General features: G+C 38.1%; 1 protein-coding gene across 4 annotated transcripts in view; it reads left to right on the forward strand.

The window, feature by feature from the left end:
* KYAT3 (kynurenine aminotransferase 3) overlaps window positions 1-23,583 on the forward strand; it is a 69,334-nt gene that overhangs the window by 21,255 nt on the left and 24,496 nt on the right. For all 4 annotated transcript variants that reach the window (XM_017501952.2, XM_037729023.1, XM_037729022.1 and 1 more), the window contains 8 exons: window positions 4,712-4,770; window positions 5,371-5,515; window positions 8,396-8,545; window positions 11,281-11,367; window positions 12,054-12,179; window positions 12,273-12,393; window positions 19,946-20,022; window positions 22,281-22,370. In XM_017501952.2, coding sequence (XP_017357441.1) covers window positions 4,712-4,770; window positions 5,371-5,515; window positions 8,396-8,545; window positions 11,281-11,367; window positions 12,054-12,179; window positions 12,273-12,393; window positions 19,946-20,022; window positions 22,281-22,370 — 855 coding nt within the window. The remainder of the gene's footprint in view (window positions 1-4,711; window positions 4,771-5,370; window positions 5,516-8,395; window positions 8,546-11,280; window positions 11,368-12,053; window positions 12,180-12,272; window positions 12,394-19,945; window positions 20,023-22,280; window positions 22,371-23,583) is intronic.

Here is a 23,583-nt window from a genome sequence, read left to right on the forward strand (position 1 = left end):
TTATTATTATTATTTGAGATGGAGTTTTGTTCTGTTGCCCAGGCTGGATTGTGATGGCATAATCTTGGCTCACTGCAACCTCCACCTCCCGGATTCAAGCAATTCTCCTGCCTCAGCCTCCTGAGTAGCTGGTATTATAGGCGCCCACCATCACACTCGGCTAATTTTTGTATTTTTGGTAGAGACAGGGTTTTGCCATGTTGGCCAGGCTGGTCGTGAACTCCTGAAAGGTGATCCGCCTGCCTCAGCCTCCTAAAGTGCTGAGATTACAGGCGTGAGGCACAGAGCCCAGCCCCAGGTTTATTTTAATTATCTGATACTGGATCTGCTCTGGGAAGTAGTTCTTACTTAAACAGTGAGCACTTGGGTCTACTGCTGAATTTTAGTGACTTTGAACATCGTATAATGTCTTGTTAACTGTCACCAGTTTGCTAGTTCTCTCGGGTTGCCTTAACCAAGTACTACAAACCAGGTGGCTTAGATAACAACAGTTTATTCCCGTGCCGTTTGGGAGGCTGAAAGTCTGAGATAAGTGTCAGGAGGGCCAGGTCCTTCTGGGGGCTGTGAAGAAGATTATTCTGTACCTCCCCACTATCTTCTGGTGACTACCTGGAAATCTCTGCTTTCCTTGGCTGGTAGGAACGTCACCTTAGTCTGTGCCTTCATCTTCACACAGGGTTCTCACTGTGTCTGCGTCTATGTCCAGATCTTCCCTTTTTATAAGAACACCAGTCATATTGGATTAGGATTCACTCTAATGAACTCATCTTAACTAATTATATCTGCAGTAGCCCTACATCCACATAAAGTTACATCCTGAGGAACTGGGAGTCTGGACTCCAACACATGAAACTAAGGGGGACACAGTGCAACCCGTAACAACCATCTATCTCATTATACCTCCAGACTTCATTTCCACCACATTGTTTTTCACAATTATTTGCTGCTCTTCCCTGCTAGACAGTTACATTTCCTTGCCCCACTGACGTGAGGCTTAGCCATGAAATTGCTCTGCCCAATAAATATGAAAAGAAGTGATGTGTGCACATCCAAACAACCTTTTAAGAGCTTTTCCCTCTGCCTTCAAACAGGCAGTGTTCCAGATGGAGGCTGTTTCATCAGCCTCTGTCTCAGAATGACAGTGACACAGACCAGGGCAGCAGCTGAACCTTAGTGGATATGCAGTATGAACAAGAAAACCTTTATGATTTTAGGTGACCAAGACTTTGGGGTCATTTATCACTGAAGTATAAATTAACTTTAGCTGACTGACACAGCAAACTGATACCATAACTTCACCCCTGTAAAGTGAGTGAGGTGTTTTATTTTTTAATTCATTCATCAGATAGTTATTGAAAACTTGCTATGTGCTAGGCATAGAACTGTATGTTGGACACCGTGATGGTGTCATCTTGGCTATGCCATCGTACCCAGATATTTGCGAAACACCAGTCTAGATATTTCTGTGAAGGTATATTTTACATGAGATTAACATTTAAATCAGTAGACTTTCAGTAAAGCCAGTTACCATCCATAATATGGGTGGGCTTCATTCAGTCGAAGACCTTAAGAGGAAAAGACTGAGGTCCTCGAGGAAGAGGGAGTTTTTCTGACTGCAGCTGCAGCATTAGTTCTTCCCTGAGTCTCCAGCCTGCTCTGCAGATTTCAGATTTGCCAACCCCCACAAACACATAAGCCAGTTCCTTAAAATAAATCTCTCACCTGTTCCATTGGTGCCATTTCTCTGGAGAACCCTGACTAACATAGACATCAGTGAACAAGCTATGCTTCAGTCTAAGGGAAGATACAGACAGTAGATTCTTGAATATGTTTCATTCCACATCATTTCATTAGAATGTTGGTAAGGAAAAAAAATGATTTCAGGCCAGGACCACTGTCAATGTGGAGTTTGCACATTCTTCCCATATCTGCATGGGTGTTCTCTGGGCTCTCCAGTTTCCTCCCACATCCCAAAGCTGTGTCCATGAGGTGAACTGGCGTATCTAAATGGTCCCAGTTTGAGTGAGTGTGGGTGAGCGCAAGTGCAACCTGCGATGGGATGGCATCCTGTCCAGGGTTGGTTCTCAGGATAGGTTCCAGCCACTGCAATCCTGAACGGGTATAATTGGGCAAATAATTATCTTACTTTTTGTTAGTCTTTCTTAAATGTATATATAGCTCAGATTTATTTCAATGTTTCACATTAGAAGTGTTTCAGTCTTTATTTAGAAGTGTAGTAATGTGTTTGTGACCAGAAATATGCCAAAGGAACTGAACTCTTATCTCAATTAGCCAGTGGTAAAATTGGTCATGCTGTATATCATTGTGCTTAAGGCTGCAGTTTCCAAGAACCTATATGACACTTTTAAGTGATGATTTGCTGTACTGCATTTAATGGAAACACATAGGAGAAGCGCCTGACCCTGACTAGTGGAACCAAAGAAGGCTTTCGGGAGGGAAAGAAGTCGAATTTGAGAAGTGCACATGCCAGGTGGAGTAGGAATTAGCCAAGTGCAAGGATGGGGTGGTGGGGACCAGGGATTGGACTGAGTAGAGAACATACATTCTCAACAAAGACATGAGCTCCCCTAGGAGAAGAAAATGGGTGCTTAGCAGACAAGATAAATCTTAACTATATCACACTTTTGTCACCAACGAAGCTCAATTCTATCTGACAAAATCGTATTCCTCTTAATATTTAATTGAGGGGAAGGGAGATGACTAGAAAAAATGCCCAAGAAGCCTCCTTAGGTGGGCAATGATAAAAAAGACATTGAGAAACATTGGTATAGAAAGAGTGTTTGGGCAGAGGAAGGATCACACATAAAACTAATGAAATGAGAGAGAACATGGACTATTTGAAACATTAGAATAAGTGTGGCATAGAATTGGGAGGGAAGAGGAAACAGGAAGAACAATGAGAGAAGAGGCCAGTCTAGAAACAAATTAAAGAAAGTTAAGCCTGAAAGTACATTCCAACCTCAATTATCTAATTAATTTTAAGTAAAGTTGGACTTTGTGTCTAAATTGTCTACAATACATCATACTCTTTTACGTACGAATCATCCTTTGTGTTTGTGGTCACTACCGAATGAATTAAGCTTTAGACATTGTTTGAGAGATAGAAAAGAGCATTTGTTAAGATATATGTTTCTACCAATCAAGCTGGAACTTGGTAGTTCTACAGTTGTTATCTCTAGAATGGCATCATGTTGAGATGGGTAATTATAATGCTCTTCCAGCAAGCGTTTTAACCTCTGGAGAATTTTCATGTGATTTTACTTCACTGGAGTTTCAAAGATTAAAAATATAAGACTAAAAAGGGTATTTTTCTTAGCCCCATTATTTAGAATAGAATGAGAACAATGGTCTATTTAATAACCATTATCATTATCTTCTCCCCAGATTGAATTAAAATTGCATTAATATTCTATTAGAAAAGTCTTTGCAAAAATGCTGTCAATCATTTTTTTTATTTCTACCAGCTTGTTAACAATGAACTCAAAGCTAATTCAATACTTTTGAGAGATAGTATAAAACTTAATTTTAAAATCTGAAGAACTAAAAAATTGTATGCTATGTGATAATTATTAACTCCTAGTTTTCTACCATAGCCTTAGCTTAGAAGTTCTTATTATGTAGAAGATAATATAAAATTATAAAATAGTTCTGAGTATGGATTCTGGAGTCAGACTGTCTGGGTTCAGATCCTGAGTTGAACCTGTTTCAGTTTAAATGTTAATAGCTTTTATAAACTTGAGCAGATGTGAAAAGTTGTGGAATCTTAACCTCTCTGTTTCTCTGTACCTCATAGTTCTAACTATGTAACAGAACTACTACATAGGGTTTTTATAAATATATGTTAATAATGAGTTAATTATGTAAAACACTTAGAACAGTACCTAGTACATACTCAGTACTCAATAATGTTAGCAATAATTATGGAACCCCTTACTGAGTAGCTTTAAAACCATTTGTTGAGTCTTTCCTGTATGCCATACAAGGAACTTAATTGTGACTCAGTACATCTTACCTAAAATGATCTTCAGAGTGTGGCTTAAGATTTTTTTAAACTGACTTTTTTTTTTTTTGCATTTTTATTGTTTTCTTTACTACTACAAGCCTTCAGACTGATTCTAGGCTAGCATGATACTTTTTGTCCTTAGGTGAGATGAACATCTAAAGTTCATTTTAAAAAGCACTTCTTATAGCCAAGCATGGTAGCTCACACCTGTAATCCCAATGAGAGACCAAGGTAGGAAGATCACATGAGGCCAAGAGTTTGAGACCAGCCTGTGCAACACCATAAGACCCTGTCTCTATAAAAAATACTAACAAACAACAACAACAACAACAAAAATAGCTGGGCACAGTGGGATATGCCTGTATGCCAGCTACTCAGGAGACTGAGGCAGGAGGATTGCTTCAGCCTGGGCAGTTGAGGCTGCAGTGACCCAGGATCGCACCACTGCATTCCAGCCTGGGCAAGGCAGCCATATCTCAAAAAAAAAAAAAAAAGAAAAGAAAGGCATTCCTTCAGTAGTAGGTAGGAGATGAATTTCTCTTCAGAACTTTGTGTTGGAGTCTAAGATTTATCTTTTAGGACTACTATTTACAGTGTAACAGTAGGGAAAAGGAAGAGTGACCCGTGATTTAGTGGCATTTTAAAATTTTGACTAAAGCAATTAAATTCAATATTTATGTATTTCAGAAAATGTCACTGAAATTCACAAATGCAAAACGAATTGAAGGACTTGACAAAAATGTGTGGTGAGTATCTTAGAAGAACAAACAATAATAATTTAGTGAGGTTTTCCTACATATTTTTATATCTTTAGATGAGAGGTTTTTTTGCCTCATCCACAGTCTATAAATAAATGTGCTTATTTAATTCATCCATTAAATGAAAATGGAAGGAAGTTAGCAATCTATATACTGAATGTTCATTTAGCACACATGATGGACACTGGACATATGGCAGAGAAAAGGACAAATGTTGATGCCCTCATGGAACTTACCTTCCAGTCCAGGAACTTTTCTTATTAGTTCTGTTCTCTAATAGTTGATAAGAGAACTTAGCAGCAGCTGGAATTGTTGAGAAATATATATATATATATATATATATATATATATATGGTTAAAACGTGGCTAGCAGGAAACTGAGTTTGTAAGGGTTCATAAATTCAGCTATCATTTTATTTGGTAAACTCATTTTTGCGGGTGGTAAATATTTGTTGGAAACTCATTTTTTTAAAACCTATAGGACTAAACTAGGTCTTATTTTTCAGTTTTGTGATAAGCCTATAAGATGTAAAAAGCAAACTTTATAATTGTAGTACTTATTAATATTAATTTTTTTTTCAATCTTAGGATTGAATTTACCAAATTGGCTGCAGACCCTTCTGTTGTGAATCTTGGCCAAGGCTTTCCAGATATATCCCCTCCTATATATGTAAAAGAAGAATTATCAAAGATTGCAGCAATCGATAGCCTGAATCAGTATACACGAGGCTTTGTAAGTATATCAGGACCATATTTGGCATGAGCTTTTATTTGGGGGGGATGTGCTTTTTTTACATTTATATGTAAGTGACTTTCTGGGACCAGCTGTCCCATCCTAGCAACCACAGGAACTCCTGCCCTTGCCCTATGTCCTGAGATGAGCCTTCCCTACTTCCAGCCCCTCTACACTTATCTTTTGGCCCTAACTTTTCTGTTGCTCCAAGATGGGATCTTGTGGCAACAACAAGGTAAGGAACAATATTCTCTCGAGATGTGTCTTTTCTATCTCATCAACATTCATGCAGCCTTAGCACTGACCCCTTATTTAATATACTCTATATCCACTGGTTACCTTTTTCCTCCCTGTCCCAGCTCACTCCCATCCTTCTGTAATGAAATGCCTATGACAGCCAAAGATTTTCCAGATCAGATGTACCTTTGAACTGTAGACTTGTATCTGTTGTGTCAAAAGCCATGCGATTATCATACGCCTGACCACTTGTCTTTTCCTTTTATGATATTGTGGGAAATAGAGAGGGGAATGGTATAGGAGAAAGCCTGTCTTTTGTCTTTTATAGTGATCTAACTACAAAAATCCATAGAAGGGCTTGGTTTTGGGAATCCCACAGGGAAAAAGCAGTGAAACTTACCTGTGTCACAGGGTTTGACACTGGTTTGAATCTCTGCTCTTCTAGACTCTCACTCCCTGGCCCACCCTACAGAACCCCATTTCATACCTACTCAACATAACCCACCCCCCAGCCTATACAAATCCATAATGAAAGGCTAGAAATAAACCAACAATAGAGAAAATTAATGACACCAAAAGCTGGTTCTTTGAAAAGATCAGTAAGTAAAAGTTTTAGCTAGATTGATCAAAAAAAAAAGAGAAAACTCAAAATACCATATGAGAAATGAAAGAAGGAATATCATTACTGATCATACAGACATGAAAGCAATAATAAGATAATGTTATGAATAATTTTATGTCAGTTCATTGACAACTTGGGTAAAATGAGTAGATTATTTAAAAGATACAAATTACCAAAACTGACACAAGGAGAAATGAAAAATGCAACTAGCCCTATGTCAGTGAAAGATAATGAATTTGTAGTTAGTCTTCTTGTAAGCAAACCTCAATGAATTACTGGTGAAGTCTATCACGCATTTAAGGAAGAACTACTAGGTTGGTGCAAAAGTAATTGCGGTTTTGCCACTACTTTTTTTTTTTTTTTTTTTTTTTGGCTACAGAGTCTCTATGTGTTGCCCAGGCTGGAGTTCAGTGGCGCGATCTCCGCTCACTGTAACCTCTGACTCCCTGGTTCAAGCGATTCTCCTGCCTTAGCGTCTCAAGTAGCTGGGACTACAGGCGCCTGCCACCACACCTGGCTAATTTTTGTATTTTTAGTAGAGACAGGCTTTCACTATGTTGGCCAGACTAGTCTTGAACTCCTGACCTCATGATCCACCTGCCTTGGCCTCCAAAAGTGCTGGGATTACAGGCTTGAGCCACCGCGCCTGGCCTGCCATTACTTTTAATGAAAAAAATAAAAAACACTATTACTTTTGCACCAGCCTAATAATGCCAGTTCTGCACACACTCATCCAGCAAATGGAGCAAGATGAAAAACTTTTACTTATTGATCAACAATTTTTGTAACTTGAAATGTAAAGAAATGCCTAATGGTTTTGTCTGACCTTTTAATCGGGGCTTTTGTATCAGGGTAATGATGGTCTCATAATATTAGTTTCAGCACTATCACCAGACTGTGGACATTAGTCACCTGAGGGGAATGAGAATGAAATAATATTGAGAAACAATTCTAATTTTTTTACACATCTTTGCCTAGTTTTACTTATTACATGAAGCATAAATTATTTTCGTATTTAAAATTTTAATTTTAAAAGTACAAACAATCATTCCAAGAAATGCGTATAGTGTTTATAGTTGCTTTTCAGATCTCCTTTTGCTAGAATTTGTTAGACCTGCTATTAAAGTAAAATTCAAAGGGACTCAGTTTATTGCTCTAGAGCCCAAGATGCTTTCAAACAAAGGCACATGACCTACACTTGGACTCTTACTCTCAAGGGATACAAAATCAGGCTAGTACCTCAAAAGCAAAAGGGGGAAGTGATGCTGGACAGAAAACAACAGGAAATATTGACTTATATACCAAATAAAACAAGGAGGGGAAAAGGGAAAGGAAGAAAGAAAAGGAGGGAAGGGGAGAGAACCTGGAAGAACTGAGGGAGAGGTAATCCAGGAGTCTTCAGACCCCCTACTTGCCTCAGACTGTACCTTCATAATCCCTTCGCTTCTCTTATGAAAGTAGTACCTTGGATAACCACTGCCCTCTTGACCATCAATGTGAGTAGTGTCTCACTTCTGCCTAACACTTGCTATCACATCAACACTGGTGTTCATGTCTTTGGTGAATTTGTTTTTGTTCTCTCTCTTTAGTCCGTTGGTTGGCATAACCTTTCCAGCAATCAGGAAGAACCAAGGAGAGGGTATACAGTTAGTATGGGTTTTTTTTACTTATTTTAACTGGGAAACAAATCCAACTCTTTTCAATACGATTTAATTACTGTCAAAAAATACTAAGAGTTCATCTTTATTCAGAGCAAATACTTTGAAATTATATAGCCCCAAACCCTTTATTTAGTAAGAAGGTTTAATCATTAGCAAGCCTCCATGACCATTAGTGTGGGAATCCTCTAAATGTAGGAAATTTTAAAAAATTTATTGCCATTAAAAAATGTAAATTTTCTTTGGGTAATTATAAACATCAAATCCAAATTTTAAAAATTATTATATTTTAGAGTCATATTACCTCAAACAATAGGTCCCATATTTAAATTCAAGGTTTTGTTCTTATTTTTAATCCAACAGGGCCATCCATCACTTGTGAAAGCTCTGTCCTACCTGTATGAAAAGCTTTATCAAAAGCAAATTGATTCAAATAAAGAAGTCCTTGTGACGGTAGGAGCATATGGATCTCTTTTTAACGCCATTCAAGCGTTAGTTGATGAGGGAGATGAAGTAAGTATATTAACATTATCATAATATCTATATTAATCAACTGTCATTTGTCCCACCTTTGAATCTTTTAGTTATATTATGCTCTTTTCTTTTTTTATTTTTAATTACATTCTAAGTATAATGCATGTACCATAAAGTTCACAAATGTTAAATGTACAGCTGGATAAATTTCTGTGTAACTACAACCAGATAAAGATATAATACATTTCCAGTACCCAGAAAGCTCCTTTGTTCCTCTTCCTAGTCTATATTCACCCAGAGGTAACTACTCTTCTGTCTTCTATTACCATAGGTTTGTTTTGACTGCTCTTTTACCTGATATGAATAGAATTATGCAGTGTATAGTCTTGGGTATGGATCCATTCATTTATTTTTGTGTCCGTGAGATTAATCAATTTTGTTGCATATAGTTTATTATTATTTTTATAGCCTTTTTAAATAAGGGCAGATGGAAGGGACTACCACTGCTGGGGAAAAATAATCTTTTGTTTTCATTGCTAAAATAACCTTTAATCTGAACTTTGTCTGCAAGTTTTTGATCAACGTGTTTTTGTGCCCAGCAATTGCATAAGCTATCCCATGTGAGGATGGTGGGTTTTTTTTGTTGTTGTTGTTTTGTTTTGTTTGTTTGTTTGTTTGTTTTGTTTTGTTTTTGAGATGGAGTCCCCCTCTGTTACCCAGGCTGGAGTGCAGTGGAGTCATCTTGGCTCACTATAACCTCCGCCTCATGGGTTCAAGTGATTCTCCTGCCTCAGCCTACTACTGAGTAGCTGGGATTACAGGCGCCCACTACCATTCACAGCTAATTTTTATATTTTTAGTAGAGAAGGGATTTTGCAATGTTGGCCAGGCTAGTCTCGAACTCCTGACCTCAGGTGATCCACCTGCCTCAGCCTCCCAAAGTGCTGGGATCACAGGCATGAGTCACTGTGACAGGCTGAAGATGTGTTAATGTAACAGGAGGGTTAAATGATTTCTGCTATTTAGTACTGTGATTTATGACCAACTTTTACAACTACCTCAGTCATCTCTACCCCTATTTTCCATTATAATTCCAGTACCCTTGCTTTAATACCTTTTGACTCTTTTGTTCAGAAAATTCTGAGGATCCAGTATATGCTAAGCACTGTGAGATAGAAGATTTCTTAAAGATAGGTCTTATGCAGTAAGAGTTCCCTGTCTAGTAGAAAACACAGACTTGCAAATGGATTGAGGAACATTGTGTGTTAGCCAATAGTGGAGAATGTGTAATTTATGGTAGTAACCAAAGGAAGAGGCAGTCATCTCTGCTAAGTCTAGAAAGCTCCAGAGAGACATTGCTTAAGCTGGGTCTGAAGAATGAATATTTATCCTGATCTATATTGTTAACTCTCTTTGAATTGTCATAGCCCTTTATCATACCACTTTTATGAAAGATGCTGCTATCTGCTTTGTGTTATGTTATTCTTTTACATCTTTGATTCCCTCCACTGTGCCAGAACAAGGTATTTAAGGAAGCATGTCAAGGAAGTTCAGTTTCATATACATAATCTCCTTTAATCCTATAACATAGTTTTGCCTCATACTTTGATGTTGTTAATCCTTTGTTGCTTCTTTCTCTCCACTCTGTTGGAGTATCCTGAAGCTTAGCTCTTAGCCTTCCTTCCGCTATTCTTTCTTCCTTAGTCAACTTATCTAATATTTTGAAATCACATACATGTAACTTGCTATCATACTGACCTATTTATTGTTTCTTTATAGCATTTATTACTGTCTGAAATTATCTAATGTCCTTATTTGTTTCTCCATTCATTATAAGCCTTTCTCAGTAGGATGTAAGTTCCAGGAGAACTTTATAACTTTACTGCCAGCACCTAAAATAGTGATGAATCAATAAATACTCTCAAAAAAAGAGAGAGAGGAATTGTTCACATCATAAAAGTAAAGAAATCAAGGCAAAGAGTAGGAGGTATATTCCTCCCACCCTACTGCCCTGCCTCTCCAACTTATTTTCCTTTACTGAGCTCTCACTTTGTATCGAGCATTATATTTCCCACTAGAGTTACAAAGATAGGTCGTCTTAGTCCCTGAGAACTTCACAGATGAGGCTGGGTACAGTGGCTCAGGCCTGTAATCCCAGCACTTTGGGAGGCCAAGGCAGGCAGATCATTTGAGATCAGGAGTTGGAGACCAGCCTGGCCACCACGGCAAGACCGTCTCTACTAAAAATACAAAATCTAACCGAGCTTTTGAGAAGAGAGAAACATCTTTACTCTCAGGATAATGCTTTTAAATTAGCACTTTATACCAGGGAACGTTACAGTGTTCTCTTTCCACATAGGCTACTGTCTGTCACTGCCTATATATCATTCATATTCTAGATTTTATTTTCTAGTTTGAAATATGAAGAAATGCATAATAGTTTTGGCTTGAATATCCCTTTGAGAATGTGATAGCCCCACACTCCCAGTAAATCTACCTGTGCGCATAAGAAATTTTATATGTAATTTCAAATGCACCTACTGCGTGCTTATTTATAGATCTCCCTAAGATACCAAGGACTCCAGTCAAGACTACCTGGAAAAGTTGATCTCTGAGGTCTCTTCCCCTCAGATGTTGGCTCCACAAGGGCAAACCCTGACTTTTTTACTGCTGGATCTCAATACCTAGTATAGTGCCTAGCCCATAGTAGTACACAGTATTAATAACATGAATAAATAATTGATAGATTGTGATCTTATTTGCTTTCATTGCAGGTCATAATAATAGTACCTTTCTATGACTGCTATGAGCCCATGGTGAGAATGGCTGGAGCAACACCTGTTTTTATTCCTCTGAGATCTGTAAGTTTGCCAGTATGGGTCATCTGGCAAAGTTTCAAGACTTAAGACGTCTAGAAAATACCAATTACTGATGGGGAGGAAGGCAGCAAATCACACTGCCACGTGTGTTCCTAAGCAACAATTTTGCATGTTCTTCACATGTACCCCAAAACCTAAAATGCAATAAAATAAATAAATGGGGAAAAAAAAAGAAAAAAAGAAAATACCAATTACTTTGTCACTGATAAAGTTACTACTTTGATTGCATTTAGAGATATACTGAATATCTTTATTTGTCTAGTTGTCTTTTTAAAATATTTTCAAAATAAGTAATACACTAAGGAGAACCACAAAATCTTCAGCTAGCCTTACAGTATCAGACAGGTTAACCATAGCTATAGCTAGCTCCTGTGAAGGAACATTAACAGCAGTTAATGTTGACAGGGCTTGTTTTTCCATTTAACAGGTGTGAGCATGACTTAGGTCTTTTTGGGCTCTCGAGGCAGAACCACAGCCTAGTTATTTCTGTTTATTTTCTTTGTCAGTCTTTTTCTACTTTTTTTTTTGTTTCTACTCTAAGGAAGCATTTGTTGGTAATTTATCCCGTTACCTTTGCCATGACTTTGATTTTTTTTTCCTTATTAGTTTATTCACTTGTAAGACAGTAAACATGACAATTAAATCATATCTTCATTCTTCATGCTTAGAAACCTGTTGATGGAAAAAAATGGTCTAGTTCTGACTGGACATTAGATCCTCAAGAACTGGAAAGTAAATTTAATTCCAAAACAAAAGCTATTATACTAAATACTCCACATAACCCACTGGGCAAGGTAAGCAAGTCTCTTATCTCCTTGTACAGTCTTCTGACCTATCATTTTCTGACGTCGAATAATTGGCTGTGTTCTTTCCTTTATTATGTGTAGGTATATAACAAAGAGGAACTCCAAGTAATTGCTGACCTTTGCATCAAATATGACACACTCTGCATCAGCGATGAGGTTTATGAATGGCTTGTATATTCTGGAAATAAGCACTTAAAAATAGGTACTGACTATAATATGGAGTCACAAATCTAAATGTGTTCAGGCACATATGGAAGAACTGATTGGAAAGGATCCCAGACCAACTCTAAAATGACACTTAAAAATAGTATTTGAATGAGCAGTACTTTCGTGAATTGATGAATAACTCAAAGGACAAAGAGTCAGAGATTTTGGATCATACTATAAAGCTATGATACCAGAGAAGTCATTCCTTTGCCCAAATCCCTGGCTTCTTAGCAGAAATCCAGCAATTACTTTGTACTAAGACACAGGGAGTTTACTTGTACCTGAAGAGGTTCTAGATGGTATGTGCTGAACAAGTTACCAAAATGCCAAGTCAACAGAAAGAAATACAGAGGTAGTAAGGTATGCTGTTTGGCCCTTGCTTGAGATTCGGCCATTACTACTGGACTATCTCACAAATGCCATAGTGTCTGCTGAGGTAGTTCAAACCATGTCAACTAGAGGATTACAAACTGCGCTGCAACCTTTGGGTCTTTGCACCTCCCCTTCCTTTGCCTGGAAATACTTTTCCAAATAATCCACCTGGCTCAGTCCTTCTTTCAGCTCCTTCAGGCCTTTGTCCCAATGTCAGTTTTCATGACCATCACACTGAAGATAGTTACATCTCTCCCTCCAGCATTTGCTTTGTCCTTTTTCTGTTTTGTTTTGTTTTTTCCTCTGTAGTAAATATCAGAATCTATATATTTTACTTCTAAACTGCAGTAATGTAGGGAATTTGTGTTAGTCTCTTCTGCATCCCCATTTTCCATAGAATCTTGTACGTGATAGAGAATTAGAAAGAAATTGTTGAATAAATGAAGAGGAAAGATGAAAAGATTAAGTGAAGAATGACTTTAAAATATGGCAGGAATAGGTACATTTTAAAATTTAGGCTAGGTGCAGTGGCTCATGCCTGTAATCCCAGCACTTTGAGAGGCTAAAGCAGGTGGATTGCTTGAGTCCAGAAGTTCTAAACCAGCCTGGGCAACAGAGAAACCCCATCTCTACACAAAAATTTTAAAAATTTGCCAGATGCAGTGGTCACAGCTACTTGGGAGACTGAGGTGGGAGGATCACTTGAGCCCAGGCACCACTGGCTCACTATAGCCTCCATCTCCTGAACTCAAGCGATCCTCCCACCTCAGCCTCCCAAGTAGCTGGAACTACAGGCACAGACCACCACACCTGGCTAAATTTTTTTAAGAAAAATTAAAATAAGAAATGTAGTACACATATATATATATTAAATTGTTGCATTGTTGCATGTGTCATAATTATTCCTATAGTATATTACAGATTGCTATAGAGATGGGAAGAGAAAGCAGCTGTTTGAGGGAAATAAAAAAAGGAGTGGCCAAAAGATGGAGAATTAGCTAAACAGAGAAACAGAAATTAAATTCCTAAAGGCTAAACTAGCATGTACTTAGGCAAGGGGGTATGAAACATCAAGATACACTTAAGGAAGGTAAATGATTATTGAAATTAAAAAAAAAAAAGAATAAAGCTCAGTTATTTAAATTAAGAGACAGAGTCTCGCTCTGTCACCCAGGTTGTAGTGCAATGGCACATAGCTCACTGTAACCTCAAACTTTTGGGTTTAAGCAGTCCTTCCGCCTCAGCCTCCCAAGTAGCTATGACCACAAGTGCGCACCACCTCATCTGGCTAATTTATTTATTTATTTATTTTATTATTTTAAATTTAGGTTCTGGGGTACATGTGCAGATCATGCAGGATTGTTGCATAGGTACATACCTGGCAATGGGGTTTGCTGCCTTCATCCCCCCCATCACCTATATCTGGTATTTCTCCCCTCATTATCCCTCCCCACCCAGCTGTTTCTCCCCAGCACCTGCCCCTACTGACCACAGTATGTGATGCTCCACTCCCTGTGTCCACATGTTCTAATTGTTCAACACTTGCCTATGAGTAATAACATACGGTGTTTGGTTTTCTGTTCTTATGTCAGTTTGCTGAGAATGATGGTTTCCAGGTTCATCCATGTCCCTATGAGGGACACAAACTCATCATTTTTTATGGCTGTGTAGTATTCCATGGTGTGTATGTGCCACATTTTCTTTATCCAATCTATTGATGATGGACATTTGGGTTGGTTCCAGGTCTTTGCTATTGTAAACAGTGCTGCAATGAACATACGTGTGCATGTGTCTTTGTAATAGAACAATTTATAATTCTTTGGGTATATACCCAGTAATGGAATTGCTGGGTCAAGTGGTATTTCTATTTTTAGGTCCTTGAGGAATCGCCACACTGTCTTCCACGATGGTTGAACTAATTTACATTCCCACCAACAGTGTAAAAGTGTTCCTATTTCTCCACATCCTCTCCAGTATCTGTTGTCTCCAGATTTCTTAATGATCACCATTCTAACTAGTGTGAGATGGTATCTCAATGTGGTTTTGATTTGCATTTCTCTAATGACCAGTGATGATGAGCATTATTTCATATGTTTGTTGGCCTCATAGATGTCTTATTTTGTAAAGTGTCTGTTCATATCCTTCACCCACTTTTAAATGGGTTTGTTTGTTTTTTTCTTGTAAATCTGTTTTAGTTCTTTGTAGATTCTGGATATAAGCCCTTTGTTGATTCTGGATATTTGCCCTTTGTCAGATGGGTAGATTGCAAAAATTTTTTCCCACTCTGTTGATTGGTAGTTCACTCTAATGATTGTTTCCTTTGCTGTACAGAAGCTCTGGAGTTTAATTAGATTCCATTTGTCCATTTTGGCTTTTGTTACCATTGCTTTTGATGTTGTAACCATGAAGTCCTTGCCTATGCCCGTGTCCTGAATGGTTTTGCCTAGGTTTTCTTCTTGGGTTTTTATGGTGTTAGGTCTTATGTTTAGATCTTTACTCCATCTGGAGTTAATTTTAGTGTAAGGTGTCAGGAAGGGGTCCAGTTTCTGCTTTCTGCAAATGGCTAGCCAGTTTTCCCAACACCATTTATTAAACAGAGAATCCTTTCCCCATTGCTTGTTTTTCTGAGGTTCGTCAAAGATCAGATGATTGTAGATGTGTAGTGTTGCCTCTGAGGCCTCTGTTCTGTTCCATTGGTCTATGTCCCAGTTTTGGTACCAGTACCATGCTATTTTGATTACTGTGGCCTTATAGTATAGTTTGAAGTCAGGCAGCATGATGCCCCTGGCTTTGTTCTTTTTGCTTAGGATCATTTTGGCTATGTGGGCTCTCTTTTGGTTCCACATGAAGTTTGAAGTCGTTGTTTCCAGTTCTGTGAAGAAGGTCATTGGTAACTTGATGGGGATAGCATTGAATCTATAAATTACTTTGGCCGTTTTTATGATGTTGATTCTTCCCAACCATGAGCATGGGATTTTTTCCCTCTGTTTGTGTCCTCTCTTATTTCATTGAGCAGTGGTTTGTAGTTCTTAATTTATTTTTAATTTTTGTAGAGATAGCATCTCACTATGTTGCTCGGACTGTTCTCAAACTCCTGGACTGAAGCGATCCTCCTACCCTGGACTCCCAAAGGGCTCTGATTACAGGAATAAGCCATTACACCAAGTCTCAGTTTGATTTATGAGGGTGTATTGTAGTAACTGGCACAGATCAGAGTGGAAAAGTAGGGTGATTCTAAAGGACTTTGAATATGAGATAAAGAGTATAAACTTTGTTGAGGAGGTCAATGGTTCTGAAACTTACTTTAGTGAGAGATCACCATGAGATCACAGCAGTCCACATCATGAAATAGTGATATGGTGAATTCCGTCCTGAATGTAGTAGCAATTTTCCTAATAGAAATTCAACAATTAGAAGCCAATATAAAAAAATCACAATTCTGCTCATACTTGTCCATAACAAAAAGCTGCTGAAATAAACACATTTGAGGTTTTCTGATTTTGCCATTAACATGCATTTAATGGCAATGCTCATTTGTTTCACTGTTGGAGTGTCCGCTATCAGATAAGTGGTAGCATTTGCTAAAGCCTTAAGAAAATTGTCTGGAAGAAAAACTTAAAATTGATTTTTAAAAATTCTGCACATTAATTTGATCACCAGAGTTCCAGTGAACTTACTTTGAGAACTATTGCAAAAGCTGTAACAAAACAGGAGAATTGATTCCATTACTATATATATATATATATATATATATATATATATATTTTTTTTTTTTTTTTTTTTTTTTTTTTAACAAAGATAAGAGCCAGCCGCAGAGGAGAATTTTAAGCAAATCAGATGACCGAGGACTGGAGATGGAATATGGGGGCTACTTAGAAACTACAGAGTTTAGCATTTGAAGGTGGGAAGCAAGCAAGCAAATATGATACTAAGATCTCTAGCCTGAACTACTCGGCAGTGATGAGGACTTTAACCAACGTAAATGTGGAGAGGAGGAGCAGATTTGTAGGGAATGGCTGAGCAAAGGGACTTGCTGCTTCTCATGTTTTAAACTTCCTGAGTTTGGGTATCTATGGGACATAGAGGAATAAAATATATCTGGGGACAAGTAGAATTACAGGCCTTATGATCAGAATCAGATTATAATGGTATATATTTTTGGCAGTCATCAAAATGGTGGTGGTAGCTGAACACATGGAAGAGAATGAATTTTCTCAAGGAGAATATATATAAACAGAGAAAGCAGCCAGAGATTTGCAGAATGTGGCACCTTAATACAGCAAAATGTTATCATGTGTTAAATTGCACCAGAGTCCACCACTGCCCATCTTGTTAGTGACCAGAGTCCACCATTGCCAATCTTGTTAGTGACTTCTGTCTCAAGTCATTTGTACTGTTTCCCAGTGGAAAATCAGATTAACATGACAATTACTTTCTTGTTGTAATTAACTCAGTGTAGCAGTATTCATCCCAAAAGATAACTTCAGATGATCTTGAAATTTATTGTTTAGATCTACTCACTGTAAGCCCTTCAGGGTAAAGTGTAACTGATAACATTATTTACTAAAGATATGCAACAGTATTTACTAAAGATATGCAAGAAGTGTATTTTAAACTTAGATTTTTTTTTTTAGTTGTAACAGCCCATAAAGTTTAAATAAGACCAAAAAAATGAAAGTGCAATTTGTTTGCATTAAAACTTGGGTATTCTATCAAATACAGTGGTCTTTGTTACATTAAAGATGGAAAATGGCTATTACATCAATTTGCAAAGTTCAACAGTAGTCCTTTAATATATGAGGTATTCCTTTACTTTAAAGGAAGTGATAATATGCGTTATACATATAGTTTAAATTTTCTCTGGTCAAACAGAAAAGTGGGGCATGTGTCATAGTGTTCTTTTGGAGTACTTTGGAAGACCAGAAATGTCTCAAAACTTGAGGGGATATAACTATTTATATCAAGTATTAAAATATTCCTTCTTCAAGTGGATATTCTAAATATTTTCCTCATTTATCTTTTTGGGTTTTGTTATATTCCACAGAGAATAAAGTTATAACTTTTCTGATTATATACTTTTCCTACTGTTACAAATTTAGTAGGTATTTCAGGGTAGACTGAAATTACTTATACATTGTTTTGGAAATTTCTGTAGCTGCCTTACATTTTAGTATGTACTTTACTTGCTTAGGAACAGATTTCTTCAAGAAAGCACAAGCTTAGATTCCCAGAGATGAGCATTTATTTTCCCTTTGTGTGTACCAACACTCTTAAGAACAGTACAGAAGCCCCCACTTGTACTTCTGAAAAACAAGTGGAAAAACTTGTGGGTTGCATGGAAAGAACTTCACAACTAAATTACCTGAGGAATCCAAAATGTGGGTGGCACTCTCAAAGGGTGACGGGATGGTAATTTACCAGTTATAACCAATGTCTAGCAAAATTTGCAAACTTGCACTTTAGGCCTCCAGGCCTTTTTTACATGCCTTAGCCCAAAATATCTTCCTTACCCTTCTCTGCCTGGCTATGGCCTATATGGTCTTCTAAGTCTCCGCTCAAGAATTACTAGCTGCAGAAAGCCACCCTCAACACCCTCTTCTATTCTTGCATCACCCTCCGTGTCTCCTGCTATTACAGCATTTTTATCACACTGAATTACAATTGTCATTGTATGTGTTTAATGTCCCCACTAGACATTAAATTTTTTGAAGAATTGCATCTTATTCGTCTTTGTTTCCTCTAGGCCTAGCTTAGTCCCTAGCACCTGGTGGTTGCTAATGAATATTTGATGTATGAATGAATGAATATCTTTATTAAAGATGTTAATCAACTTGAAAACCATTATATAGCTAATTCACATTATTCTTGAGTTCTGCATTTGCAAATTTGCCTACTCCCTAAAATATATGTGTAGCCCCAAAATCAGTACTCACAGCACTTCATTTAAAGATTGGAGTCACCCTACACACATTCCCAGTTGAGATGAAACATTTTGCTTCTGTTTCAGTTCACACTATAAGCAGTTGGTTTCTGTACCGTGATTTTGCTGTTTAAAATGGCCCCCAAGCCTAGTGCTAAAGTGCTGTCTAGTATTCCTAAGTGTAAGGAGGCTGTGATGTTCCTTATGGAGAAAATATGTGTGTTTGATAAGCTTCATTCAGGCACAGTGGCCATGAGGATATTAAACAGTGATAGCTAAAAAGTACATGGCTTCTTTTAGGGTGAAAAAATGTTCTGAAATTGGTTATGGTGATAGTTGCACAGGTCTATAGATATACTAAAAATCACTGAATGGTATACTTTAAATTGGCAAATTACATGATATGGGATTTATAACCCAATAAAGTTGTTAGCAAAACATACACACACACAGGTGCGCACACAATTACTGGGTTCTACCCCTAGAGTTTCTGATTCCATAGGTCTGGGATGAGCCTCAATGATTTGCCTTTCTTACAAGTTGCCCAGTGATGCTGATATTGCTGGTGTGAGATCACATTTTAAGAGCCATTGCTCTAGGAAGCCTGGAGAAATACACTTAGAAAATAGGCAAGATAAAGAGGCCCAAACAGTAATGAGGATCACAACCTAAGCCCTGCCACAGGATTATTATATTGAACATGCAGTCACTGCTAATATTGAACACTGAATGCTACAGCCCCTGTGACAGCTGCCACTTGAAGCAGTCTGGAATACTGCCTGCTGGCACCCCTGACACGCCAGCACCAGAACTAATTTTAAAATTATTAAATCTACTAAAAATACAAAAAATTAGCTGGGCATGGTGGTGTGTGCCTGTAATCCCAGCTACTCAGGAGGCTGAGGCAGGAGAATTGCCTGAACCCAGGAGGCAGAGGTTGCGGTGAGCCAAGATTGCACCATTGCACTCCAGCCTGGGTAACAAGAGCGAAACTCCGTCTCAAAAAAAAAAAAAAAAATATTAAATCTATTTACATATTATTTTGGTACAGCATTACAGTGTTGTAACCGTTTCATCTGTGTTTTGCATTAAAGTTACATTGTCTAAAAATAAAAAAACTAGAAATAACTAGACTGGCTAAACTATAATACATTTATTTTCATTGAATTTATGTGTCTTTGTTATATTTTTAGAGTATACTAAATGTAGATTAATTGGAAAGCAATTAGTTAACCTTTTTTCTTCCACTGTTTAGCTACTCTTCCAGGTATGTGGGAGAGAACAATAACAATAGGAAGTGCTGGAAAGACTTTCAGTGTAACTGGCTGGAAGGTAAGATGAGTAAGAATTTCATTGCTTAAAAATAGGCCTGTATGGCTGGGCGCAGTGGCTCATGCCTGTAATCCCAGCACTTGGGAGGCCAAGGTGGGCAGAGCACAAGGTTAGGAGTTCGAGACCAGCCTAAACAATGTGATGAAACCCCGTCTCTACTAAAAATACAAAAAAAATTAGCCAAGCATGGTGGTGCATGCCTGTAATCCCAGCTACTCAGGAGGCTGAGGCAGGAGAATTGATTGAACCTGAGAGGTGGAGGTTGCACTGAGCTGAGATGGCACCACTGCACTCCAGCATGGGCAACAGAGCAAGACTCCATCTCAAAAAAAAAAAAAAATAGGCCTGTATATTATTTTTTGTAGTGTTTTGTGTTTTAAATGCTGGCCAGGCATGGTGGCTCATGCCTATAATCCCAGCATTTTGGGACGCTAAGGCAGGAGGATCACCTAAGACTAGGAGTTCAAGACCAACGTTGGCTACATAATGAGATCCTGTCTCTACAAATACATTTTTAAAAAATTAGCCAGGGATGGTGGTGCATGCCTGCAGTCCCTGCTACTTGGGAGGCTGATGTGAGAGGATCACTTGAGCCCAGGAAGTTGAGGCTGCAGTGAGCTACACTCCAGCCACTGGGAGACAGAGCAAGATTGTCTTTAACAAAATAATGAAATAAATAAGTAAACAGATAAATGAATAATTGTCTACATATTCAGTTTATAGATTTTTATACCTGGTGATCTTTGCTTATCTTTTGACTTATTTGGCTTTCATGTTGAATTTTATCCTTTTTGAGACCTAATTGAAAAATTAGGTCATTTTTTTCTATTATAAGTAATCAACTAATAACACCTTTTTCTTTGCAAACAAGTGTTTAAATTGCTGCATATTAATATAAAAGGAGAAAAAATAATAGTAGCTAATATTTTGGCACTTGCTGTATATCAGGTTCTAAATGTTTTACATATACTAATTTCTTTCATTCTCATAACCGTACTATAAGGTGGGTATGGTTAGTATTCTCATTTTACAGATGACAGAGCTAAAGCACAGAGAAGTTAAGTGACTTGCCTGAGACTACCCCACTAATAAATTCAAGCAAGAATAAAAAGTCTAGCTCTAGGATTCATGCACTTAACCTCTGTATTATTTGTTACAATAATTTATCCAGTTAAAAAACCCAATTCTCTTCCAGCCTCACCTCTCCTGAACATGGGTAACCAGCCAGGCACAGTGGTGCACGCCTGTAATCCCAGTACTTTGGGAGGCCGAGGAAGGTGGATCACCTGAGGTCAGGAGTTCTCGACCAGCCTGACTAACATGGTGAAACCCTGTCTCTACTAAATACTAAATAAATACAAAAAAAATTAGCCAGGCATGGTGGCGCATGCCTGTAATCTGAGCTATTTGGGAGGCTGAGACAGGAGAATCATTTGTACCTGGGAGGCAGAGGTTGCAGTGAGCCGAAATCAGGCCATTGTACTCCATCTAGGCAACAAGGGCAAAATTCCATCTCAAAAAAAAAAAAAAAAAAAGAAGCAGGGCATCAAAAATTAGGCCTGCAGAAATCTATATATATAGTTTTAATTATGCGTGCCTTTGTCCCTCATTCAGTGTTAATCTGTAATTCAAACAAGCTTTATTACCAGTTGTTAATCTTCCAGAATATCAGAATTAGCAAACTAGAAGAGTGGAAAAGGCTAACAATGATTGCAGGCTGCTTACTTTCTGAAAGGCAGAGCTTAGTGATGAAGGCAGAGCTTAGTGACTCCAGTTGGAAGCCAGTCCATGAAAAGAACAGCATTGAAATGATTCTAAGTACTAATACTGTACTACTTTCATAGTGTAAACTTTTTTGGGGGTGGGGGATGGATCTTAACTCTGTCACCCAGGCTGGAGTGCAGTGGTACATCTTGGCTCACTGCAGCCTCCGCCTCCTGGGGTGAAGTGATTCTCCTGCCTCAGCTTCCCAAGTAGCTGGGATTACAGGCTCCCACCACCACTGGATTCAGCTAATTTTTTTGTATTTTTAGTAGAGACAGTGTTTCACCATGTTGATCATGCTGGTCTTGAACTAATCTCAAGTGATCCACCTGCCTCAGCCTCCCAAAGTGCTGGGATTACAGGTGTGAGCAACCACACCCAGCCAATATTTTAGGATTGTATATATTTAACAATTGCATTAATTTTAAACTGTTGTCTCAGATTTGGTATATACAATCCAATTTTTTGAAACCTTTTATCTTTTCCTTTCCCAGCTTGGCTGGTCCATCGGTCCGACTCATTTGATAAAACATTTACAGACAGTTCAACAAAACACGATTTATACTTGCGCAACTCCTTTACAAGTAAGTGTTATAGCAAGACAGGGTAGAAGCATGGTCTTTTGGTGAAGATGTTACTTTTATATTGCATATTTGAATTGACTTGGTTCTTCTCTTTCTATCCTTCTGTTGCAGGGCCTTCTAATATAATTTGGAATTTGGGGAGCATATACATATTCAGGATGGTTTGGGTTTTTTTTTTCTTAATACAAGTTTAGCTGTTTAAACATTGCTCACGGGAGTCCAAAGTGCTACAGATTCTGTGAAGGACATTGACAAAACTAAGCAAAATTACATATGTGCTTGCCCTATGAAAGCAATTCATCTTCTAAGAATTTACTCTAAAGCTGTGTTTTAGTCCATTCTTGCACTCAGGTAAAGAAATGCATGAGACTTAATAATTTATAAAGAAAAGGGGTTTCCTTGGTTCATGGTTCTACAGGCTGTACAGAAAGCATAGTGGCTTCTGCTTCTGGAGAGGCCTCAGAAAACTTAAAATAATGGCAGAAGGCAAAGAGGAAGTAGGCATGTCTTACATGGCGAAAGCAGGAGGGAGAGAAGTGGGGAAGTGCAACACACTTTTAAACAACCAGATCTCACAATAACTCACTATCACGAGAACAGCACCAAGAGGACGGTGCTAAACCATTCATGAGAAACCACTCCCATGATCCAATCACCTCCCACCAGGCCCCACCTCCAACATTGAAGATTACAATTGGACAAGAGATTTGGATGAAGACACAGATACAAACCATATCAAGCTATTATCTGCACCTGTAAGAAGTTATGTTACTTACCTGGCTATTCATTGCAGATGATTTATTAAGCCTGCAGTTCTTCAGCTCAGAAATCTGAAATGGGTCTTAAAGGGCTAAAATCAAGGTGCTGGCATTGCTGTGTTCCTTCTGAAGGCTCTAGGAGGGACCCTGTTCCATTCCTTTTCCAGCTTCTAGAGGTTGCCTACATTACTTGGCTCACAGTCACATTAATCCATCCTCTGCTTCCATCAACGCATCTCCTGTGACTTCAACCCTCCTACCTCCCTTTTTCCTTTATAAGCATCTCTGACATAACATTAGGCCCACTGGATAATCTCTCCATCTGAAGATCCTAAATTCAAATCACATCTGCAAAGTTCCTTTCACCATGCAAGGTAACATATTTACAAGTTCTGGGTTTTAAGATCTAGGCGTCGTTAGGACCCATTATTCTGTCTACCAACTACTGAAGAGAA

This window comes from Cebus imitator, unplaced genomic scaffold, assembly GCF_001604975.1.
Source record: "Cebus imitator isolate Cc_AM_T3 unplaced genomic scaffold, Cebus_imitator-1.0 Scaffold286, whole genome shotgun sequence".
NCBI classification, from domain to species: domain Eukaryota; kingdom Metazoa; phylum Chordata; class Mammalia; order Primates; family Cebidae; genus Cebus; species Cebus imitator.